The 19,045-nt window shown below is 33.7% G+C and overlaps 1 protein-coding gene across 4 annotated transcripts in view; it reads left to right on the forward strand.

Moving 5' to 3' along the window:
* ADGB (androglobin) overlaps window positions 1-19,045 on the forward strand; it is a 118,095-nt gene that overhangs the window by 17,687 nt on the left and 81,363 nt on the right. For 3 of the 4 annotated variants that reach the window (XM_016160280.2, XM_036222431.1, XM_036222437.1), the window contains 6 exons: window positions 834-973; window positions 3,270-3,356; window positions 11,877-12,106; window positions 14,079-14,219; window positions 16,194-16,288; window positions 18,511-18,685. In XM_016160280.2, the coding sequence (XP_016015766.2) occupies window positions 834-973; window positions 3,270-3,356; window positions 11,877-12,106; window positions 14,079-14,219; window positions 16,194-16,288; window positions 18,511-18,685 (868 nt within the window). The remainder of the gene's footprint in view (window positions 1-833; window positions 974-3,269; window positions 3,357-11,876; window positions 12,107-14,078; window positions 14,220-16,193; window positions 16,289-18,510; window positions 18,686-19,045) is intronic. The other variant, XM_036222436.1, reaches the window with a different exon arrangement.

The raw sequence follows: 19,045 nt of genomic DNA on the forward strand, positions 1-19,045 counted from the left end.
TGGAGAAAATATTAGTCTTCCTTGACTCCAGTTCAAATGTCACCTTCTTGTGAAGACGTTAGCAATGTTTTCTTTTCTAATCCTGGAGCACTTTAAACATGCTGTGTTTTATATTGTTTGCATATATTCCTCCCTTAATGAACTATAAAAATTTAATGGTATAGGCCCTGTCTTATGAATTCACAATTCTATCACTGCTAAAAATATTTCTTGGGCAAAGAAATGAATTTATAATAAAATTTCACATGTAAAAACCAAAGTTTGAAAACAATCTTTGTGTTCACAAACATTAATCTTATCATTTGTGTCAAGCTTTTAATTGTGAAGTAATATGCAAATAGATAAAGAATTAACTTCCTGTTAAAAGAAAAACTAGATATTTAATTAGAAGTTAGAAGTAGGAATCATATGGTCATTGGAAGCATAAGATCACTGAGCCTATCAGGATAAATAATAATTACTAAAGTTATATTTGGAGAATTTTCATTATGATATTGTTATCTAATTATGCCCAAACTTATCTATGGTTGTATAATGTTTTGGTTCTGCTATTTGAGACACTTCAATTTACTGCTTTATGTAAGGTGATGTACCCAAGAATGTGCTTACAAGACCTCATAAGTAAGGATTCTCATTTATATCCTTATTTGGATGTACTGTAATGACATTAAATAAATAATAAGCCAAAATTCTCAGCCAGAGTGATATTGAAACTCAGTATGTCAGTCTTTAGATGTAAGAAGTTAAAACGAAATATAAAACATCAGTCGTACAAAAATGTATGAAAGGGAAAACAATATAAATTGTTAATAGTATATTTTTCTCGGTTTTAGGGTTGCTGGAGAAAGATAACCATTGATGACTTTCTGCCTTTTGATGAAGATAACAATCTATTGCTTCCATCTACGACTTGTGAATTTGAACTCTGGCCAATGCTTTTGTCTAAAGCTATCATTAAGCTGGCAAACGTTGAGTACGTAGAATATGGAATTATCACTTGCTTGTATAAAAACAAAAATGGCGAACCACAGTAAAAACAACTATATTACATCTATATATCCCATAGCTTTATTTTAAAAGCTTTCTTTCCAAGCAATATCAACTTTATCATATAAAAATGAATATACCAAAACCACTAATTTGAAGTATTGAGTTAGCCAGCACTAAGATAATATTCTCCCTAGTAAAAGTACTCAAAGAACTGTTCTATAGCTAATGTTCTCTGACAATGAATGGAAAGTCAGTCTTAGAGAATAATGTTTCAGCTTAATGAGAGAAAGAAACTCTTTTATAGGGAAGCATCTAAATACTGAATAATATATACAGTGACCCAGTTAAAGGTTTAGATTCTGTATGTGCAACAATAATTTACTAATCTTGAAAAACCTGAACTGTTCCGAAGCATGCCAGTGCACTCCTCATGCTTTTGGTGAAAATGATTCATTTTTCTTCAATATTCTTGTGAAATCTGCTTATGTCTTGCATCCCTTCATGGCTTGTGGTCATTTCATCTTGGCCCTAGCAATGCCAAAAAGCTTAGATGCTCGAGTTGCAAATGCATGGCAACTCTGTGTCTTTGCTTGATGGAAGAATGCTCACATACACTGCACCAGCTTGAATTTGACACTCTATCCCACCCCTGCAGTGTGCAATAGTATCTGTGTTCAATAGAACACACCCACATCCTTTAACAAGACCACATCAGCCATTTGCTGAAAGCTCAGCCCCCTGCCCCTTCTGTAAACAGCGGTGTCTGTCGTGAGCCAGTCTGCTTTTTGTGTGATTTTTTTTTTTTTTCTTTAAGGCTCAGCATCCTTTATCTCCCCCAAGGCTACAATAACAAAAAGTCACTCCTACTGCCATCCTCTTCATCTCTCTTTTCTCTTCCCAACCCTCAATTTTCTACTGGGAATTTGTTTCACCCAGCTTGCAGCCCTTAATTTTAAACATTTTTTTTTAAAAAAACTCAGCCCAGATCTTTTTAGGTAGCTGAATTACTACTAAGTATTCATACTGGTGACAACGTTATTTGTTTATTTTGAAAGAAAATAATGTTCCTAATGTTCCTAATTGTCAGACCTCGCTTAAAGATGTGAGAATTGGAGCTGTGAGGCCAGTGAAGCATTAAATATATGACCTATTTGGAGTGGCATTTTGTCATTCTTAAAGCTATCGTTTGATAGGATTTTATAACAACTTGAGTAATAGAATTGCTATTTTTTTAAAAATAAATAAATCCAGCTTAGAAATAAGGGATCAGACTAAATGTAGGACATTTCTTAGGCGTTCGAGGGGAAACCTGCACTACGTGGTGCAATTTATATTTGTCTATACATTTTTTTTCTCAGATTTTATATACTGTCATCTGAGTTTTGACTTTTTACATTAAAATTAATATTTAATAGTTATTTCAATATAATTGTGATATATGCAAAGGGAAAAACATTATTTCCATGAGGTTTGTACAGTCACTTACTAAATATGGTTATCCAAAGAGGAGTTTAGAGTATCCCAAGAGATATTTGTTATCTTTGAAATATGTAGACACATCGATCTGTCCATCACCCCTGTGATGCCTGGGCAGAACAGGGATATGGCATTTATATATATTAATATAAATAGACTAATCGCTTCAGAAAAACAAATAAAGGACTAAAATGAAACAATGATATTTGACCCATTGCAATGTTGTTGGATTTTATGCTATGATGGCAGATCCACTCCTTTGCACAGGATAGAACAGATGTTTCTGGTTTCTCCGAAATTATCTAAGAATTTGATTAAGAATGTCTGATACCCATCTTGACTTGCCATGTGTGAGACTGACAATACGCAGCCTCAAAGGCCTCAGTAATTATTAAAAGAACCACATGATAATATATGGAATATACAAAATATATAGAACCACATGATAATATAATATGATAATATATGGAATATACAAAATATATATTATCTATATTTATATATTTTAAAACATATAATGTGCGAATATGTTTATGTGTGTGACATTAATATTAATTAATACTTTTTAAAATAAAGCATGTAAGTATGTTTTGTAAATAAACATTTTATCATTGGATCTATTTGAGTGCTTTAAGAACACAAGTCATCTGACTATTGGAATAGCATTTTCTCATACTATATAATGTATAACTAGTATGACACTTACATTTATTATTATGTCACTATGTATTAGAGATTCCTATTTCTTATATATCTCTCTGTGTTTTCAAATTTTGTTAACTATACTATATTTGCTTTTTTAGCATCCACGTAGCAGAGAGGCGAGAACTAGGAGAGTTCACAGTTATTCATGCACTCACAGGATGGTTACCTGAAGTCATTCCACTCCAGTAGGTTTGACCATTAAGTTACTCATATATTTTTTTTTTCCTTTCTTCCCCAGAAAGATTTCTTTAACTAAAGTATTTTTAGGCTTTGAGAAAATTTCAAGAAATGTTACCTTTTACAAAATATTTGAGAGAATGCCACTTTATAGTATTATATAAAATTTTGAAATTTTCAAGATAAATTCTGTTCCCTTATATATATGGTGAATTGAATTCTTAACTCTGAATTCCAAATGTTGAAACAATGTTAATTATTTATTATTATAAAATATTTACAGGTGTCCCTTTATTCTTACACAGCTATTACATTTATTAAATACAGAAACATAAAAGTAACTTTTAATTAGCCATATATATTAGAAAATAATAATAATGAAACACATATTAGACATTAGGCACTTTAATATATTATTTATAATTAAAAACCACAGTCCTGAAAAGATTATCTTATTTAATCACTATATGACCCCATCAACTAGGTATATGTCATCACAAATGAAGATATTGAAGCTCAGAGAGGTTGAATTCCCCAAATCTGTGCACATTGTACCTGGAGGAAATAAAATTTGAATCTAAATGTTGCTCAGTCCAAAGCACACAGTTTCTCTCTCATATAAGTCTAGATATATAGAGATGGCTTATCTACATCCGAAAAAGAGAGATCGTGTAATGTAATGCTCACTTAAAATTTCACACATAAAGGTTTAGACGCACAATTTCATCATATATTACCATTGATACTGGAAATTAATCAGGTTAAAGTGCAGAGAATAAAATTACATCCATATATCCGAACATATCAATTCAGTTGCTGATATTTACAAGAAGACCAAATCCCCGATACAGTTATCAGTTTGGATCATCTTTGATTTTTGATTGATGCTGTGAAGCTACTTTTGCCCAGGGTCCAGGTTAGAGGAGGTTGAAGATAGGCCCTAGTAACTTGGATTCTATATCTAAATCGTCTTTTCTGTCAGTTAAACTAGCTGCTGCTTGGTTCAAGTAAAAATATGTTCAAAGGAAAAATGGAAGGATAAGCGCCCTCCCTAAAAGACAACTTTTCTGAAGGAGAGCTGATCTTTTGTTTTATCTTAGAAAAGTGTCCAGATGGCACCCTTTTGCATCTTCTTATGGAAAATCCTTTTCTGATATCTAAGGGAAGAGAATATTAATTGACATAATAATATAGACAATGTGAGTCGAGAAAAGTGGACAGAGAATGGGATTTAAAAGTATAGACTTCTAAATTTTTGTCTTCAGTGTTGATGGAATACTTACAATTTTGCCTTAATTTTCTCTGTACAGTAGTCAATAAAGATACCAAAGATATGAAATTATCAGAAGTCTATCAGAGGATGATAAAGAAATAGGAGATCAGAATAATTCACAACTAAAAAATTAGTTATTTAAAAATTGTAAATTGTCTCTTGCTAGAATCATACATGAAAATTAAAGTGTTCACATACTTTCATAATTTTAAGGAGATCACTTTAATAATTGAGTATAAAAATTTGAAGTACTTTAGATGTTTACTTTGCATGAATTTATGGTTGCTTATGAAGTATCTATGAAAATGACTTAAGGAGGAAAAGCTTGAGCTTTGGAGTTAGAAGTATATAGATAGATTTACGTTCTTATACTTCCAATTTTAAGCTATGTGAATTTTGTTAAGTAATGAACCTCTCTGGGCTTCGTTTCTTCTTACGTAAATGAAATACAATGACTTGTCCTATATGGTTGTTTGGAAGATTAAGTGAATAGGTTAGAGTGTCAGAAAAAAGTAGCTAGTGTGTTGTATGACATAATAAGACACAGTTTCTTTTAGTTTCTATGACTTTCACTAGATTATTTAATATTATTTAGAAATACGTATAGTAGTTAGCAATCAACATTTGGAAGCACGGGAAATTCTGAAGAAGAATAAGTGAGACTGACCCAGACATTCAAATTTATCAGTTCACTTCCAAATAAAACCAAAAAGTAAAAGTTGTACACTATCTTTGATCTGGATCATGATTTGTAGGATTTTTTCTTATGAACATTCTGCTGCATTATTCATGTAATTTTAAATTAATATTATACTATAAATTACAAAGTTTATTCATGTGTGTATGCATACATATGTAATTTTAAATGAAAATAATGTCATGATATAGTATATACACGATTGTCAAGAAATGTTTAAGTTGAAATATGGGAGCAATCACCACTTGCCAAGTGGGCAGGCCAGGGTCAGGTGTGGCTTCATGGAGAAAATTCTGACTCGCTCTGAGCCTTTACATTTGGCTGGGTTTGATTTGAACAACAGGAAGGTGAGCGCTATTGAACGCAGGAGAACATGTGACCACAGGCCTGGGATGTTCGGGCGTGGGGTGCTTCCGTCACTAAGGTGGGTTAGAGAATGCAGAGAAAGCCCCCAGGGGCTTGGCCAGCTGTGGTCATGGTTTCACAGAAGTCAAAGAAAGTTAGAATATCGAAATTTCAGGATTGTGTTGATTGCTGATTTTTGTTTTCGTGTGAAAATCTGGTAGGGTGAAGCGTTTGTGGCATCTCCAATAAAGTACTACATCCCTTCCACCCTTCCACAGGAGTACCAATGTGGGACGCGACTCTATTTGCAACTGCTGACCTTGCCTCTTATGTTTTCCTAAAATTAGTACAGTTTTACCATTAAAAAAAACCTTCTAACTCTCCATATTATAATAGAAACACAGTCATTGACATGTTCAAGTATATTTTAGATGTCTGAACAGTTTCAAATGAAGAGATGACTCTTCTCGGCAGACCTCTCTGATCTTGATGTACTTCATTTGTCAACAGAGCACTTCACCACCAGTATTTATTCTGTTCAAGAATTTATTTAGTCTCATTCCGCAGTATTTGAATATTTCTCTTTCAAAGTATAGCAGTTTTCTTATTGCAGACAAAGAGGCACATCATAGCACAAGTTTTGGATTCAGAAAGATCTGCTCGAATCCTGATGTTATCATTTGCTAGTTGTGACTGCATAAAATTTACAGCCTCTTAAACCTCAATTAGGATTATAATAACTATGTGTCAGAGCAGCTTTCATGGGATTAAATGCAAAAATAAAATATACCAAACGCCCACTATCTGCCAGGCCCTGGGGATCCGAGGAAGAGTACGAGAGAGCTCAGGGACTCAAGCAAATCACAGATGCGCAAGGAAACCAATGATCATCTGCTGGTCCCCAGTTCATCTTACTTTTTATTTTTTCCTCAGAAAAAAACTCCAAATGAGTGAGTGGTCTGGGCACACTGCCTTTATCTCCTCGCCTCCATCTGTCTTTCCTCACCGACTCTTCGTGCTTTCTTCTCCACCACACCAGTGACATGGTTCTTCCGTAGGTCAGCAAAGGCCTGGACACTGTCAGATCTGGTGGTCGCTTCTCTTGCCCCATTCGCTTGGCATCCCAGTATTTGGACTGCAAACAGCTCTTTCCTTTGGCAACAGTTCTCTTGGCTTCTGCAACAACGCACTCTCCAGGTTTTTCTCCTGTCTTATTTGCTGCTCTTTCTGTGCCTGCTTGGATGGTTCCACAGCCACTAAATAGGGACGTATAACAGGGCTCCTTCCTGTCTCACAACCTTGAATAACAATCTGTTTTTAACAATGGCTTTTAGGTTTGTATTGTCATGCCTGGCCACCTTTTCATGCGGTCTAGTCCATATTTATATACAACTGCTTAAATTACATAGCTATGTGGATTTCAAAGACTTAAAATATCCAGAAAGGCACACTGGATTGTCAGCCTCCCAAAGCCGTACCTTTTCTAAAACTTCTCATCTCAGTACTTTACGCCATTGTCTACTCAGCTGCTCAAGATAAAAATAGAGGGACAAGCAAGCAAAAAAACTAGGAGTCATCCGTGATCTCTCATTTTTCTCATCTCTCACATACAATCTCTTACAGATCTTTGTCAATAGTGTATCTCCTCCACTCATTATGAATTTATTCATCTTTCTGCATCCCCATTTTTACCAACCTAGGTGAACTCACTGTCACTGCTCACATACTCGCTTCACAACTGGTCCTCTTGTTGCTAGTTCTCCCTCTTCTAGCTAATTCTCTACATGGCAGCCAGAATAATTTTTTAAAACATAAATCAGATAATATCACTTACCTTGCTTAAATTCTTTTCATTACACTTGAAGTTTTTAAATCTTTCTGCTGGTTTTTTTGTTTGTTTGTTTGTTTTTGTTTTGTTTTGTTTGTTTTGTTTTTGTGCCTGGAAGAATCTTCCATCATATGTTCACTTGGCCAGCTATGTCATAACATTTAGTCTCACCAACCTTAAATATCGACTCTTCAAACAGGTCTTCTTGAGCATCCAATCTCAATTATTCCTTCCCTAAGTTATGTTATAAACCACCGTCATCTGTTTAATTTTCTCCATGGAAGTTATCACTGCCTACTATTTCTCTCTCTTTCTCATATCCATCTGCTGGGATGGGAAATTGCATGAGAGTATGGACTCTTTTTGTCTTGCTCAACGTTGGGCCTTCTGTGCTTTAGAACAATTACACTGGATGGCTGGCATACAATATGTTCTCAAATGTTTGTTGATTGAATAATTTAAAAGGTACTGTAAAAAGCTATCCTAGAAGTGTGTAAAGATTCTTTGGGAACACAGAGCTGGAACATATAGCTTAATTTCCCTAAAAAGTAATGATTGAACTGACCTCAAAGGATTAGTTGAAATTAATTCAGCTAAGTGAGGTAGGGAAGGAACTCAGAGAATAAAGAATAGCATAAAAGTGCAATAGAGCAGGATGTAGACCCTGAAAAACGCATAGTTCTATGTGGCTGGATTACATGGTGCTGGCTTCTAGAGGAGGGATGCGTATTATTTGTTTCTGGATGGATACCTACTAGGTGGTTGTATATCTGGGCCTGGGTATCTGGAAGGAGGTTTGAGCTGGAGCTAATGATTTGAGGGCTATAGCTGAAGACAGGTAAGCTCAAAACGTGATAGTACTTACTGAGGGTTGAGAATATGAGGGCAAGAGCATAAGAGGTAAACTCTGGGGAAGCAACTCTAATTTTTCAATAGTGAATAGAAGAAAGGGATTGTTCAAAGGAGCCTGAAAGTAATTTCTATAATAATAAAAAGAAACCAGAAAAGAGTGATATTGTGGAAGTCACAGGAAGAGTTCAAAGAAATTTAAAAATATCATTCAGTTCTGCAAAGTCGTCAGGTATTATAAAGATTGTTTACATAACTAATGTATAGGAAATTCCCCAGCACATAAGAGGTGCTCATATACCTATTCCCCCCTGTCATGCTTGCAACATGCCTCTCTCCCTTGTCAGGCTGAGTGATCCTTGCGACTAAGGCCATGTGTTTGGTCTTATTATTTATTTATTTGTTTGTTTATTTATTTATATAATTAAGATGTAACATTTTATTAGCTTCCGGTGTACAACACAGTGATTTGACATTTGTATATATGCAAAACCATCACCCCAATACGTCCAGTTAACATCCATCATCACCATAAATGGTTACACATTTTTTTTGTGATGAAAACTTTTAAGATCTGTTCTCTTAGCAACTTTCAAATATATGACAATATTATTAACTATAGTCACCATGCTATACACTGCATCCCCAGGAGTTGTTTATTTTAGAACTCGAAAGTTATACTTTTTGACCCCTTTGACCCATTTCACCCATATCCCACACCCCCCACTTCTGGCAGCCATCAGTCTGTTCTTGGTATCCATCGTATAGTATTTTTCTCTGTCCGACTTACTTTACTTAGCATGCTGCTCTCGAGGTTCATCCATGTTTCCAATGGCAAGATTTTATGCTTTTATATGGCTGCATAATAGTCCATTGTATATACATATGCCACGTGTTCTTCATCTATTCATCCATCAACGGGCACTTAGGTTGTTCCCATGTCTTGGGTATTGTAAGTAATGCTGCAATGAACGTAGGGGTGCCTACGCCTTCTAGAGGTAGTGTTTTAATTTCCTTCAGATATATACTCAGAAATAAAATTGCTAAGTCATATGATAGTTCTATTTTTAAACTTTTGAGGAAATTACATATTGTTTTTTTTCCATAGTGGCTGTATCAATTTATAATCATTCCAACAGTCCACAAGGGATTCCCTTTATTCTACATCCTCACCAAAACTTGTTATTATGTCTTTTTTATAATAGCCATTCTAACAGGTGTGAGGTAAAATCTCACTGTGGTTTTGATTTGCATTGCCCTAATGATTAGTGATGTTGAGCATCTTTCCATATACCTTTGGCCATCTATTTATCTTTTTTGAGAAAAATGTCTATTCATATCCTTTATCCATTTGTTAATCAAATTGTTTGCGTTTTATGTTGTATGTGTGTTTTTTTTAAATATATTTTGGGTGTTAACCTCTTATCAGATATATCACTTGTAATTATTTTCTCTCATTCCATAGGTTGCCTTTTGATTTTGTTGATGGTTTTCTTTGCCGTGTAGAAGCTTTTTAGTTTCATGTAGTTCACAAGGTTATTTTTGTTTCTGTTGCCTTTGCTTTTAGTGTTAAACCAGAAACTCATTGCTAAGGCCATTGTCAAAGAGCTTACCACCTAATGTTTTCTCTAAGAATTTTATGGTCTGTAATTCAATTTGAGTGGTTTTTTTGGTATGTCTGATATAAGAGAGTGGTCCAATTTTATTCATTTGTATGCGGCTGTCTTATTTTTCCATCACCATTTACTGAAGAGACTGTTCTTTCCACATTGTATATTCTTGGCTCCTTTGTCATAAATTAATTAAATGTATACGTGTGAGTTTATTTCTGGGTTCTCTGTTCTGTTCTATTGATCTACATGCCCGTTTTTATACCAATACCATACTATTTTGATTACTATAGCATTGTAATATAGTTTGGAATCAGGGCACATGATGTGTATGGTTTGTTTTTCTTTCTCAAGATTGCCTTTTTTATTTGGAGTCTTTGTAGTTGCATATAAATTAAGATTATTTTTTTTCTATTTTTGTGAGTAAATGCCATAGAAATTTTGGTAGAGATTGCATTGAGTTTGGAGATGACTTTGGGTAGTATGGACATTTTAACAATAATAATCGTTCCAATCCATGAGCAAAGGATATCTCTCCATTTATTTGTGTCTTCTTCAATTTCTTTTATCACCGTCCTATAGTTTTCAGTGTACAGGTCTTTCAACATCCTTGCTCAAGTTTATTCCTAGGCATTTTATTCTTTTTGATATTATTTTTAAATGGGATTCTAAAAAATATCTATCTTTCTGATAGTTTGTTATTAGCATGTAGAAACGCAACAGATTTTTGTATATTGAATTTGTATCTTGCTATTTTACCGAATCTTTTTATTAGTTCTAACAGTTTTTTGGTGTTGTCTTTAGGCTTTTACCTATATAATATCATGCCAATAGTGAGAATTTACTTCTTCCGTTCCAATTTGGATGTCTTTTATTTCTCTTTCTTGCTTACTCACTCTAGCTAGGACTTCCAAAACTATGTTGAATCACAGAGGTAAGAGTGGGCGTCCTTATCTTAGAGGAAAAGCTTTCAGCATTTTAGTGTGTTAGCTGTGGGCTTCTCAAGTATGGCCTTTTGATGTTGAGATTTCTTCTCTCTACACTCTTGCTGTTGAGAGTTTTTATCATAAATAGATGATGTATGGCAAAGGAAGAGCGTGAAAATAATTCCTGCCCTCTGGGTCTCTGGAGAGGATTACTTGGCCCTTAGATGTGTGTTCAATTAGAAGCCTGCCCCTGAGGCCAATGCTTCAAGATAAGCAAATAAGCCTCTTTCCCAGAAAGTCTGCTGCCTCGGGTACTGGGCCTTGGGGTGGGTGAGCCCATGCTAGCCTTTTAAGAACCCTTTCTGTGTTCTCTATAGCCTCTTGGATCTTGTGGATGTAATCTCTGTGGGCTTTCAAAGCTGGGTGTTCTGGGGGCTCATTCCTCAGGATAAAGTCTTCATAGTTGTAGTGCTACATGTGGTTTTCAAACCCATTGCTCCTCAGGGGAAAGCTCAGGGTGATGAGTTCCCTCCAGCTGTCACCATGCTGTGGGAGGGGGGTGGGCGGAAGTGAGATTAGATCTCAGCCTCTCTGACCTGCATGAATGTGGGGTTTTTTTTTTCTCATTCACTAGAAGTGTAAGAGTTGCTGGGCTAGTTTTTGAGGTTTTTTTTCCTCCCCCTCAGAGGAAATTGTTTTGTATGTAGCTGTAGATTCAGTGTGTTCATGGGAATTGGTGAGTTCAGTGTCCTTCGATGTCTTCATCTTCAACCAGAACTCCTTGTTTACTTGCTTTTCATCAGCAAAGCCCAGCACACAGTAGGCACTCGATCAAAGCGTATTGAATGAATGAATGCATGATGATGTTTTTAACTAATATGTAACTATTGAAATTAATGTTGTGAAACGTAAGTTGATTTTTTTTTTCCCCTGTCAGTTATGTCTTGATGCGGGGTGAAAAGCTAATTTGAAAATTAATGTTGATGTGTTTTTATCAAAGCCCAGGATATATGGACAAAGTTTGGGAGCTCTTGAAAGAAGTATTGCCTGAATTTAAGCTGTCAGAGGAGTCCATCTCTGAAAGCAAAACAATAGTGATAGATTCCAAAGTAAAAGAAGCAGGGAAAGAAGTGAAGGATGGGAAAGAAGTGAAAGAGGGCAAAGAATTCAGACCTGAACCTTCAACAACCACACTAAAGTTACTCGAGAAAAGCGAAAGATTTCCAAAGGGTAAGACATTTCCTATCACAATGTTGTTTGGTATGGGTAATGTATATAAATGCTTTGCAATCATTGCTCAATTGAATGATTCCTTATTGTCATTCTTATGTATTAAGTGTTGTAGAAATAATTAAGGTCCTTCCTTGCTGAGATTTCAGAACTTCTAATGGTGTTAACTATCCATTAATTATTGTTCCATATTTTACTCTCTTTAAAAGTCAAAGGCAATTATACAGTTTGATGATACAAAATTCATATAGTATTAATATAGGAAGAGACATTAAGTTTTCAATTTCCATCAAACAAACACATCTTTCTTTTATGTTATATGTAGGGTGGAATGGACCAAAACAGCAAAGGAGAAAAGTTGTCCTATTTATTTTTTCAGGAAGTGTAAAATGGACAGAGATTAGATTATGATTTATTTACCATTTACCGCAGGTGTCGGTGGGTGAACGGGTTTCACAGGGAGAAGCTGAGCGTTTGTGACAAAAGCCTTCTATTTTCTCTGTTTATAAGCAGCCTGTCTGCGAGCTGGGAGTGAGGTGGAGGTGGAAGATGAAGGTTCTCATGGTGATTTAAAATAGACGTAGCAAAACATCAAAAATACAAAAAAAAAACCACAAAAAAATGAAAAGAGAGAAAAAGAAAAGGTACAAAAGAAAAAAAATTTTAATAAAAATAAATAAAAATGAAATAGGTGTTGCAGAGGTTTGCAGAACTGGGGGAAGGCGATCTCCAGGACTCAACTGGTAACTTTATTCAGGGTGGGGTTCAGATGGGTGGGGTGCGATGACAGAGGAGCAACACGTTTATTGACAGTATTAGCAACAACACATTTTGGTAAACACTTGTATACTATCCAAATTTCTATGTGAAAGTACAGGTTTTCCATTTATAATTTTTATTATAAAGTATATTATTTCTAAATCATGAATTCTGAATAGAAGTTTGAAAGCTTTTATAGTTCAATTTTAAAATCACATATAAAATCACATTGCTACCTAAAATTAACTTATTCAGTGAAGTCAAGTATTTATAGAAAATACACAAAATAACAATCTGATAACCTATTTTTTATACTTTAGTTTCCCAATTAAATGTCTCATGTAACTTAAAGTTACAGTTATGTTCACCTTTATATCTAGCATAGGTGTTAAATCTACTATAAAAGCTAAGTTATGAGACAGGTTGAGAGGCTAAGAAACATTACAAGTTGTTAATGTCACAGTTTTTACCTATGCAAATTAAAAAAAAACAACTGACCAATAGTTATTACAAATTTAGCAGATGATAAAAGAATGAAATGGTAGAAATCTGCATTTTTATTTCAGAAGCGAACAAGCTTCATTAGGGAATTAAAAAATCTTGGAGTTTTTTTTTTTTTTTTTTAAGTTGAAGGAGAACATGTTTCACAGAAATGTCAGTATGGAAGGAAATTCAAATGGTTCAGATAGTTCTGTGTGCAGAGTTTGACTATGCAGGTCATATTGACAATGAGATGTAGGCTGGGCATCCAGGTTCCACCAGAAGTTGTTCTGGAGGCAGCAAACTGTGTTTCCTTGAGATGCAGGCCCAAATAAGAAAGATCTGACAGGGTCTACTTTTAGCAGTCAACTTTAAGTATATGCTTTGCTTTTCTTTGATTTTTGCTTTTAAAATGAGAACATTATCCTGATGTTATAATGTTATACACATAAATCATATTCAGATGATCACTTCTATTTAACATAAAATTACGTATAGCCTATAATAAATAAATGCTGCAGTTCTTTCACAATACACATCAAATTTCAAAATTTTGTCTTGCTTTATGTTTCTAATTAGAGGTGAGTAGTGTTTGGGGAAATTTGAAGCTATATTGTTTTACATTTAAATAATCCTATTATTTTGGCCTTTTTTCCCAACATAATGACTGAATAAGAAATAGAGTTTGAGGTTTTATAGTTTAAAAGATTTATTGTATTTTTTAATATGTTAGAGAAAGCAGATGCAAAGGATGTTGGGAAGAAGAAGAGTAAAGATGGAGAAAAGGAAAAGGAAAAGGAAAAATTCAAATGGTCACTTCACGGTTCAAGACCCTCATCTGATGTACAGTACTCTCTGCAGTCTCTGTTGGACTGTAAGCTCTCAGTCTCCTAGAATGATAATTATTTTAGCTGTTTCCTAAAATGTTGGAAATCTTTGGAGAATAGAAATGTATCTCCTGTTTCGCCCTATATACATAAGCTTGCTTAAGGTTGCCCATAATCGTGAGGCCCTCAGATGAGTATAGATATTGGGACGAGGTCCTACATATGAGACAGAAGCCAAGACTGTCGAAGTTCTTATGGTGCAACAGTCACAAGAGAAGCATTTATATGAAGGAGGACATATTCTAATAAATATGTATATATTATGCACTAGTATATCATAAAATATATATTATACCACATGAAATGCTTATGTCTTATGTTCTACATAATATGCAACTATAAATATATAAACATTATATTAAATATATAAATATAAACATTTATATAACTACATATACATATTAAATATATAATTGTATATTATCATAGGTATTAGTATATGTTCTCCTCTGTATAAATTATATGGATAACATATATAATCTTTTTAAGACTATATGATATACATCATATCATTATCTTTTTTTATATTCCTAACATTGGGTCATCTTTCTTGTCGCTTCCAGAATGTGGATTATAATTCTCAGCTCACCATTCACTCACTATACAGTTGAAAACACATTCATTTTCCACCTGCATTGTGCTTTATCTAGCCTTATTTTTTTCATTTTTTCTTCTTTCTTAATACATTATTATGATTTTTTTTTTTTTTGTGAGGACATTTTAATACTTATGGCTTTTGGTTTTACAGAAACATGTCTGGTGGTTTGGTAGAAAAGTGAGTCACTAGTCATTTTATTTTTAATTCTGTATTAAAAACTGTTTTCTTGTATTGATGCCTTAAGCAATTCTTTTTGATAGTGGATGACATAACATTCCTGACATAACATTCCAAAAGTTCCTGATAATTCATCATCATTGTGAAAATGACTAAATCTTTCTCTAAATTTCTTTCTTTGTGAAAATAAAGATAACAATACCCCGCCCCCCCATGCTTTTTTTTTTTTTTTTTTTTTTTTTAAACTCATAGGCAGGGTCAACCTCCAAATACAGACGGTAGTTTAGAGTTGATGCTTTGGAGTAAAACTGCCTGGGCACACAACTCTGTTCCATAAAAAATACACGAAATTTGATTTTTAAATAAAAATATGTTTTTATAACTTTGTGATATTTTACAATGTAATCAACTCTAGAGAGATCCTGGGCTCATATCTAATTTATATTTCGTGGCTCTAAATATAGCTATTCTTCAATAAACATATCTAATAATTAAATATAAGATATTGGATTTGTAAAGGAATAAAATGAAACTTTTTAAATTAAAAATTGAGTCAATAAAGGAAAATAAATTCTGTTGTTTTGGCCACAATCTTTAAAGAACAAAAGGATACCAAATAAAATGCAATAATATCAGTGATGTTTAGGACTGCATGGATAAATAAGCGATGCTCAGAAGCAAATTCTACAAACATAAACATTCCAAAACTATGTTACTTATGTTCTTCTTCTTCATGGAAAGAGTCATTTATTTATGCTTTCTTTCTTCTTGAACTGACATAAAAACCCCTGGACTTCTTTAAATTCAAAATCAAGATTTTTATCTCTGAAAGCTAATAAATATCTTTGTATTAAAATGATTACTTAGCACATAAGCATTTGTAGACCATTCTAAGTTACATTGACTGATGACTAGTACATTTATGTGATAACGTTTTTACAGTGAAATAAAATGATTTCTTAAGCAATTAAATGGTACTATTATGAAGGTAAAATTAATGAGATACTCTAAAAAATAAATGCATTTTTGAGGTTTAACATTTATTAAATACATATAGGATCATTTACCTATTTTTCACCAGCAAAGATAAGGAATTATCTTTAATTTTTTAACCTTTAATTCTAGGATGACCTTCGGAACTATTTTGGCTAGAATTTTCATGACATATATACATTTGCTTTTGCAGGTTCTTCAGCATTACAGACCCCTCACATGGTTGTGTATGCTACCTTTACACCTCTCTATTTGTTTGAAAAGAAGATCTTTTCGTTAGAGAAGATGGTAAGTACTCAAGGCCAGGAAACACAGTATCATCTATGGTGTGTGTGATTACTTTTTGTGTTAGGGAGTATACCAGAATTTAATTAAAATTTTGTTACTGAATTTCAGTCTCCTTATCTTTAAAATTAGACACTTGAACACAGGGCCTTGGAATAGGCATAATAATCTTAGATGATTTCGATAGTTCCACCTTTAATAAAAGTTGTCATATATTTTATCAATTCCATTATAAGCATAAGAGAAGAATTTACATTATATATTTCAGTAAGAATTATGTAAATCATCTTAAAATAATAATAAATCGCCTTTCTGTGAACAGATTGTATGCATTTTCTTAATATATGATTTAAATGAACTCATATCCAGAGCTGGTAACCACTGCTATCACCACCTTGTATCTTAAAATAATACATACTATAAACATTCACTGCTTTTTTGTATATAAATCTGACAACTTGTAGAAAATTTAGAAAATATATACAAAGGATATGAAATTAAAATATTCATAGTGTAAATATCTAGACATAGTCAATGCTAACATTTTCACATATATTTGATTTTTTTTCTTCTATGCATATAGTGTGTGTGTACATATGTATACTTTTTTTGCACAGTGGAATTAAATTTTATGTTTTGTTTGGAAACCAGATTTTTCACTTGACACTATCGTTAACGTCTTTTTCATGCTTAAATATCTGGCAACATAATATTTAGTAGTTGTATGTATTTCCCATATTTTTTAAAATTATCTTTTGTTCTTGAACATTAAAATCATTTTTACCTTCCTTCTCTTATAAAGGGTAACAACCGCCAGATTATGCTTCAGTTTATTTAGACAAACGCCCTATTTCATTTGGGGCTTATTGAATTTTAATCCTTTGAGAAACTTTTAGAATCTAGCACTTTATTTTTAGAATTCCATATGTTCTGAATTCACTACACTAGAGTTTAAGACTAGCTAGTGCAGTATTATAGAGCCATCCATTAGTGTCCACAAGGGGTTGGTTCCAGGACCTCCCATGAACACCAAAATCCAAGGATGCTCAAGTCCCTTAAATAAAATGGCATGATATATGCATATAATCCGTGTACATCCTCTTTTCTATTTTAAATCATCTCTAGATTATTTATAATACTTAATCCAATGTAAATGCTATGTAAATAGTTGTTAGACCATATTGTTTAGTGAATGATGACAAGTACATGTTCAGTTCAGCCACAACCAGTGTAGGCCTAACTACACAGTACACTTTTGAGCATTGCTATTTGCACAGAAAGCAATGCAAAATCACTAGGGAGAAGAATAGCTATGTAGTTAATATTTATTTTACTTTAAATGTTTCAACATTTTAGACTGTGAACATCAGAATCTGACTACAGTATAGGTTCCTTTAAGTCTCACGTATTTCTTGACTCCTTATGGCATATTTCAGCCGTCAATCAGTAACTGAAGTTCTCCTGAAGTGTTACTCTGAATTGTTCCAAAGCCAAGGAGATCTGAATCGAGGAATATGGGAAGCATCTGCCTGGGAGACTGCTCAGTTTGGCAGGATCCAGGCGGCCTCTGTCCTCTGTCCTGTGAATGGCTCCATTGTCAGAGCAACTTTGGGGATTTCCGGTGGCTGATCTGAGATTTCTGGAAGAGGATGTAAACTGTGGACAAGGCAACCGCTTATCACCTCGTTGACCTGATGCACTAAGTGCAGTGAATTTTTTTGAACACTAGATAGCAATTGCTGGTGATATATATACATATATATATCACATATATATACATATATATACATATATGTATATGTATATATATACATATATACATATATGTATATGTATATATATATATAACATATTAAACACTTGTGTCAAAGTTTGGACCTATGAAAATGAAAATGATGATTGATTATTGTTGGACCAAAACTGCTGTACTAAAATTTTTACAATCTCATAGGAGCTTAAACTTTTAGAACTCAAAAGTAGCTTATAGTTCTAGTCTCTCATTTTGTAAATAAGGAAATGAGGTCCCAGAAAAATTAAAAGATGGAAAGAAATACAAACAGTAATAGTACTTATGTTAAGAGAGGTAGAAATACTAGTAGTTATTTATTTTTTATAACCACTACATCTCTACAGGGGTGATAGTATTCTGATAATGACAAAAAGTATTGTTTTACATACATGGGACAATTGCAAGAATTCTTTTAAATCTGCCTTCTCCCTTCCAGGCCAGTTCTGCTGAGAAGCTACGAGAGTATGGCCTGTCCCACATCTGCAGCCATCCTGTGCTGGTGACCAGAACCAGGTCTTGTCCTCTCGTAGCACCACCAAAGCCACCCCCAGTGCCTCCCTGGAAACTCTTTCGTCCCAAAAAGGAAACCGTTATAACAGATGAAGCTCAAGGTGTGGTTTATGTCGTCTGAATATCTTTCTGATTAACATTTCTCTATACGAAATTCTAATACTTTCATTTGTAATGAAAGACATATATCGAGGCAAACTACCCAACATTGTACCTAAAGCCTTCATTTAATTTTATGTCCAAATTTTATATCTTTAACGGATTAATTCTCCACATCTCAGAAGTCAGGCAGTTTGGTTCATGCCTAAACTGACCAGATACATGAGGGCTATTCTTTGGATGATGGCATTGTGATTATTATAATGGTATAAAAGTGGTTTGTAATAAGTAATATAGAAACAAATAGCATATGCTAAGCCACTGGAGTGAATTTTTAATATAGAAATTGTTCCAGGGTATCC

This window comes from Rousettus aegyptiacus, unplaced genomic scaffold (genome assembly GCF_014176215.1).
Source record: "Rousettus aegyptiacus isolate mRouAeg1 unplaced genomic scaffold, mRouAeg1.p scaffold_m13_p_1, whole genome shotgun sequence".
NCBI classification, from domain to species: domain Eukaryota; kingdom Metazoa; phylum Chordata; class Mammalia; order Chiroptera; family Pteropodidae; genus Rousettus; species Rousettus aegyptiacus.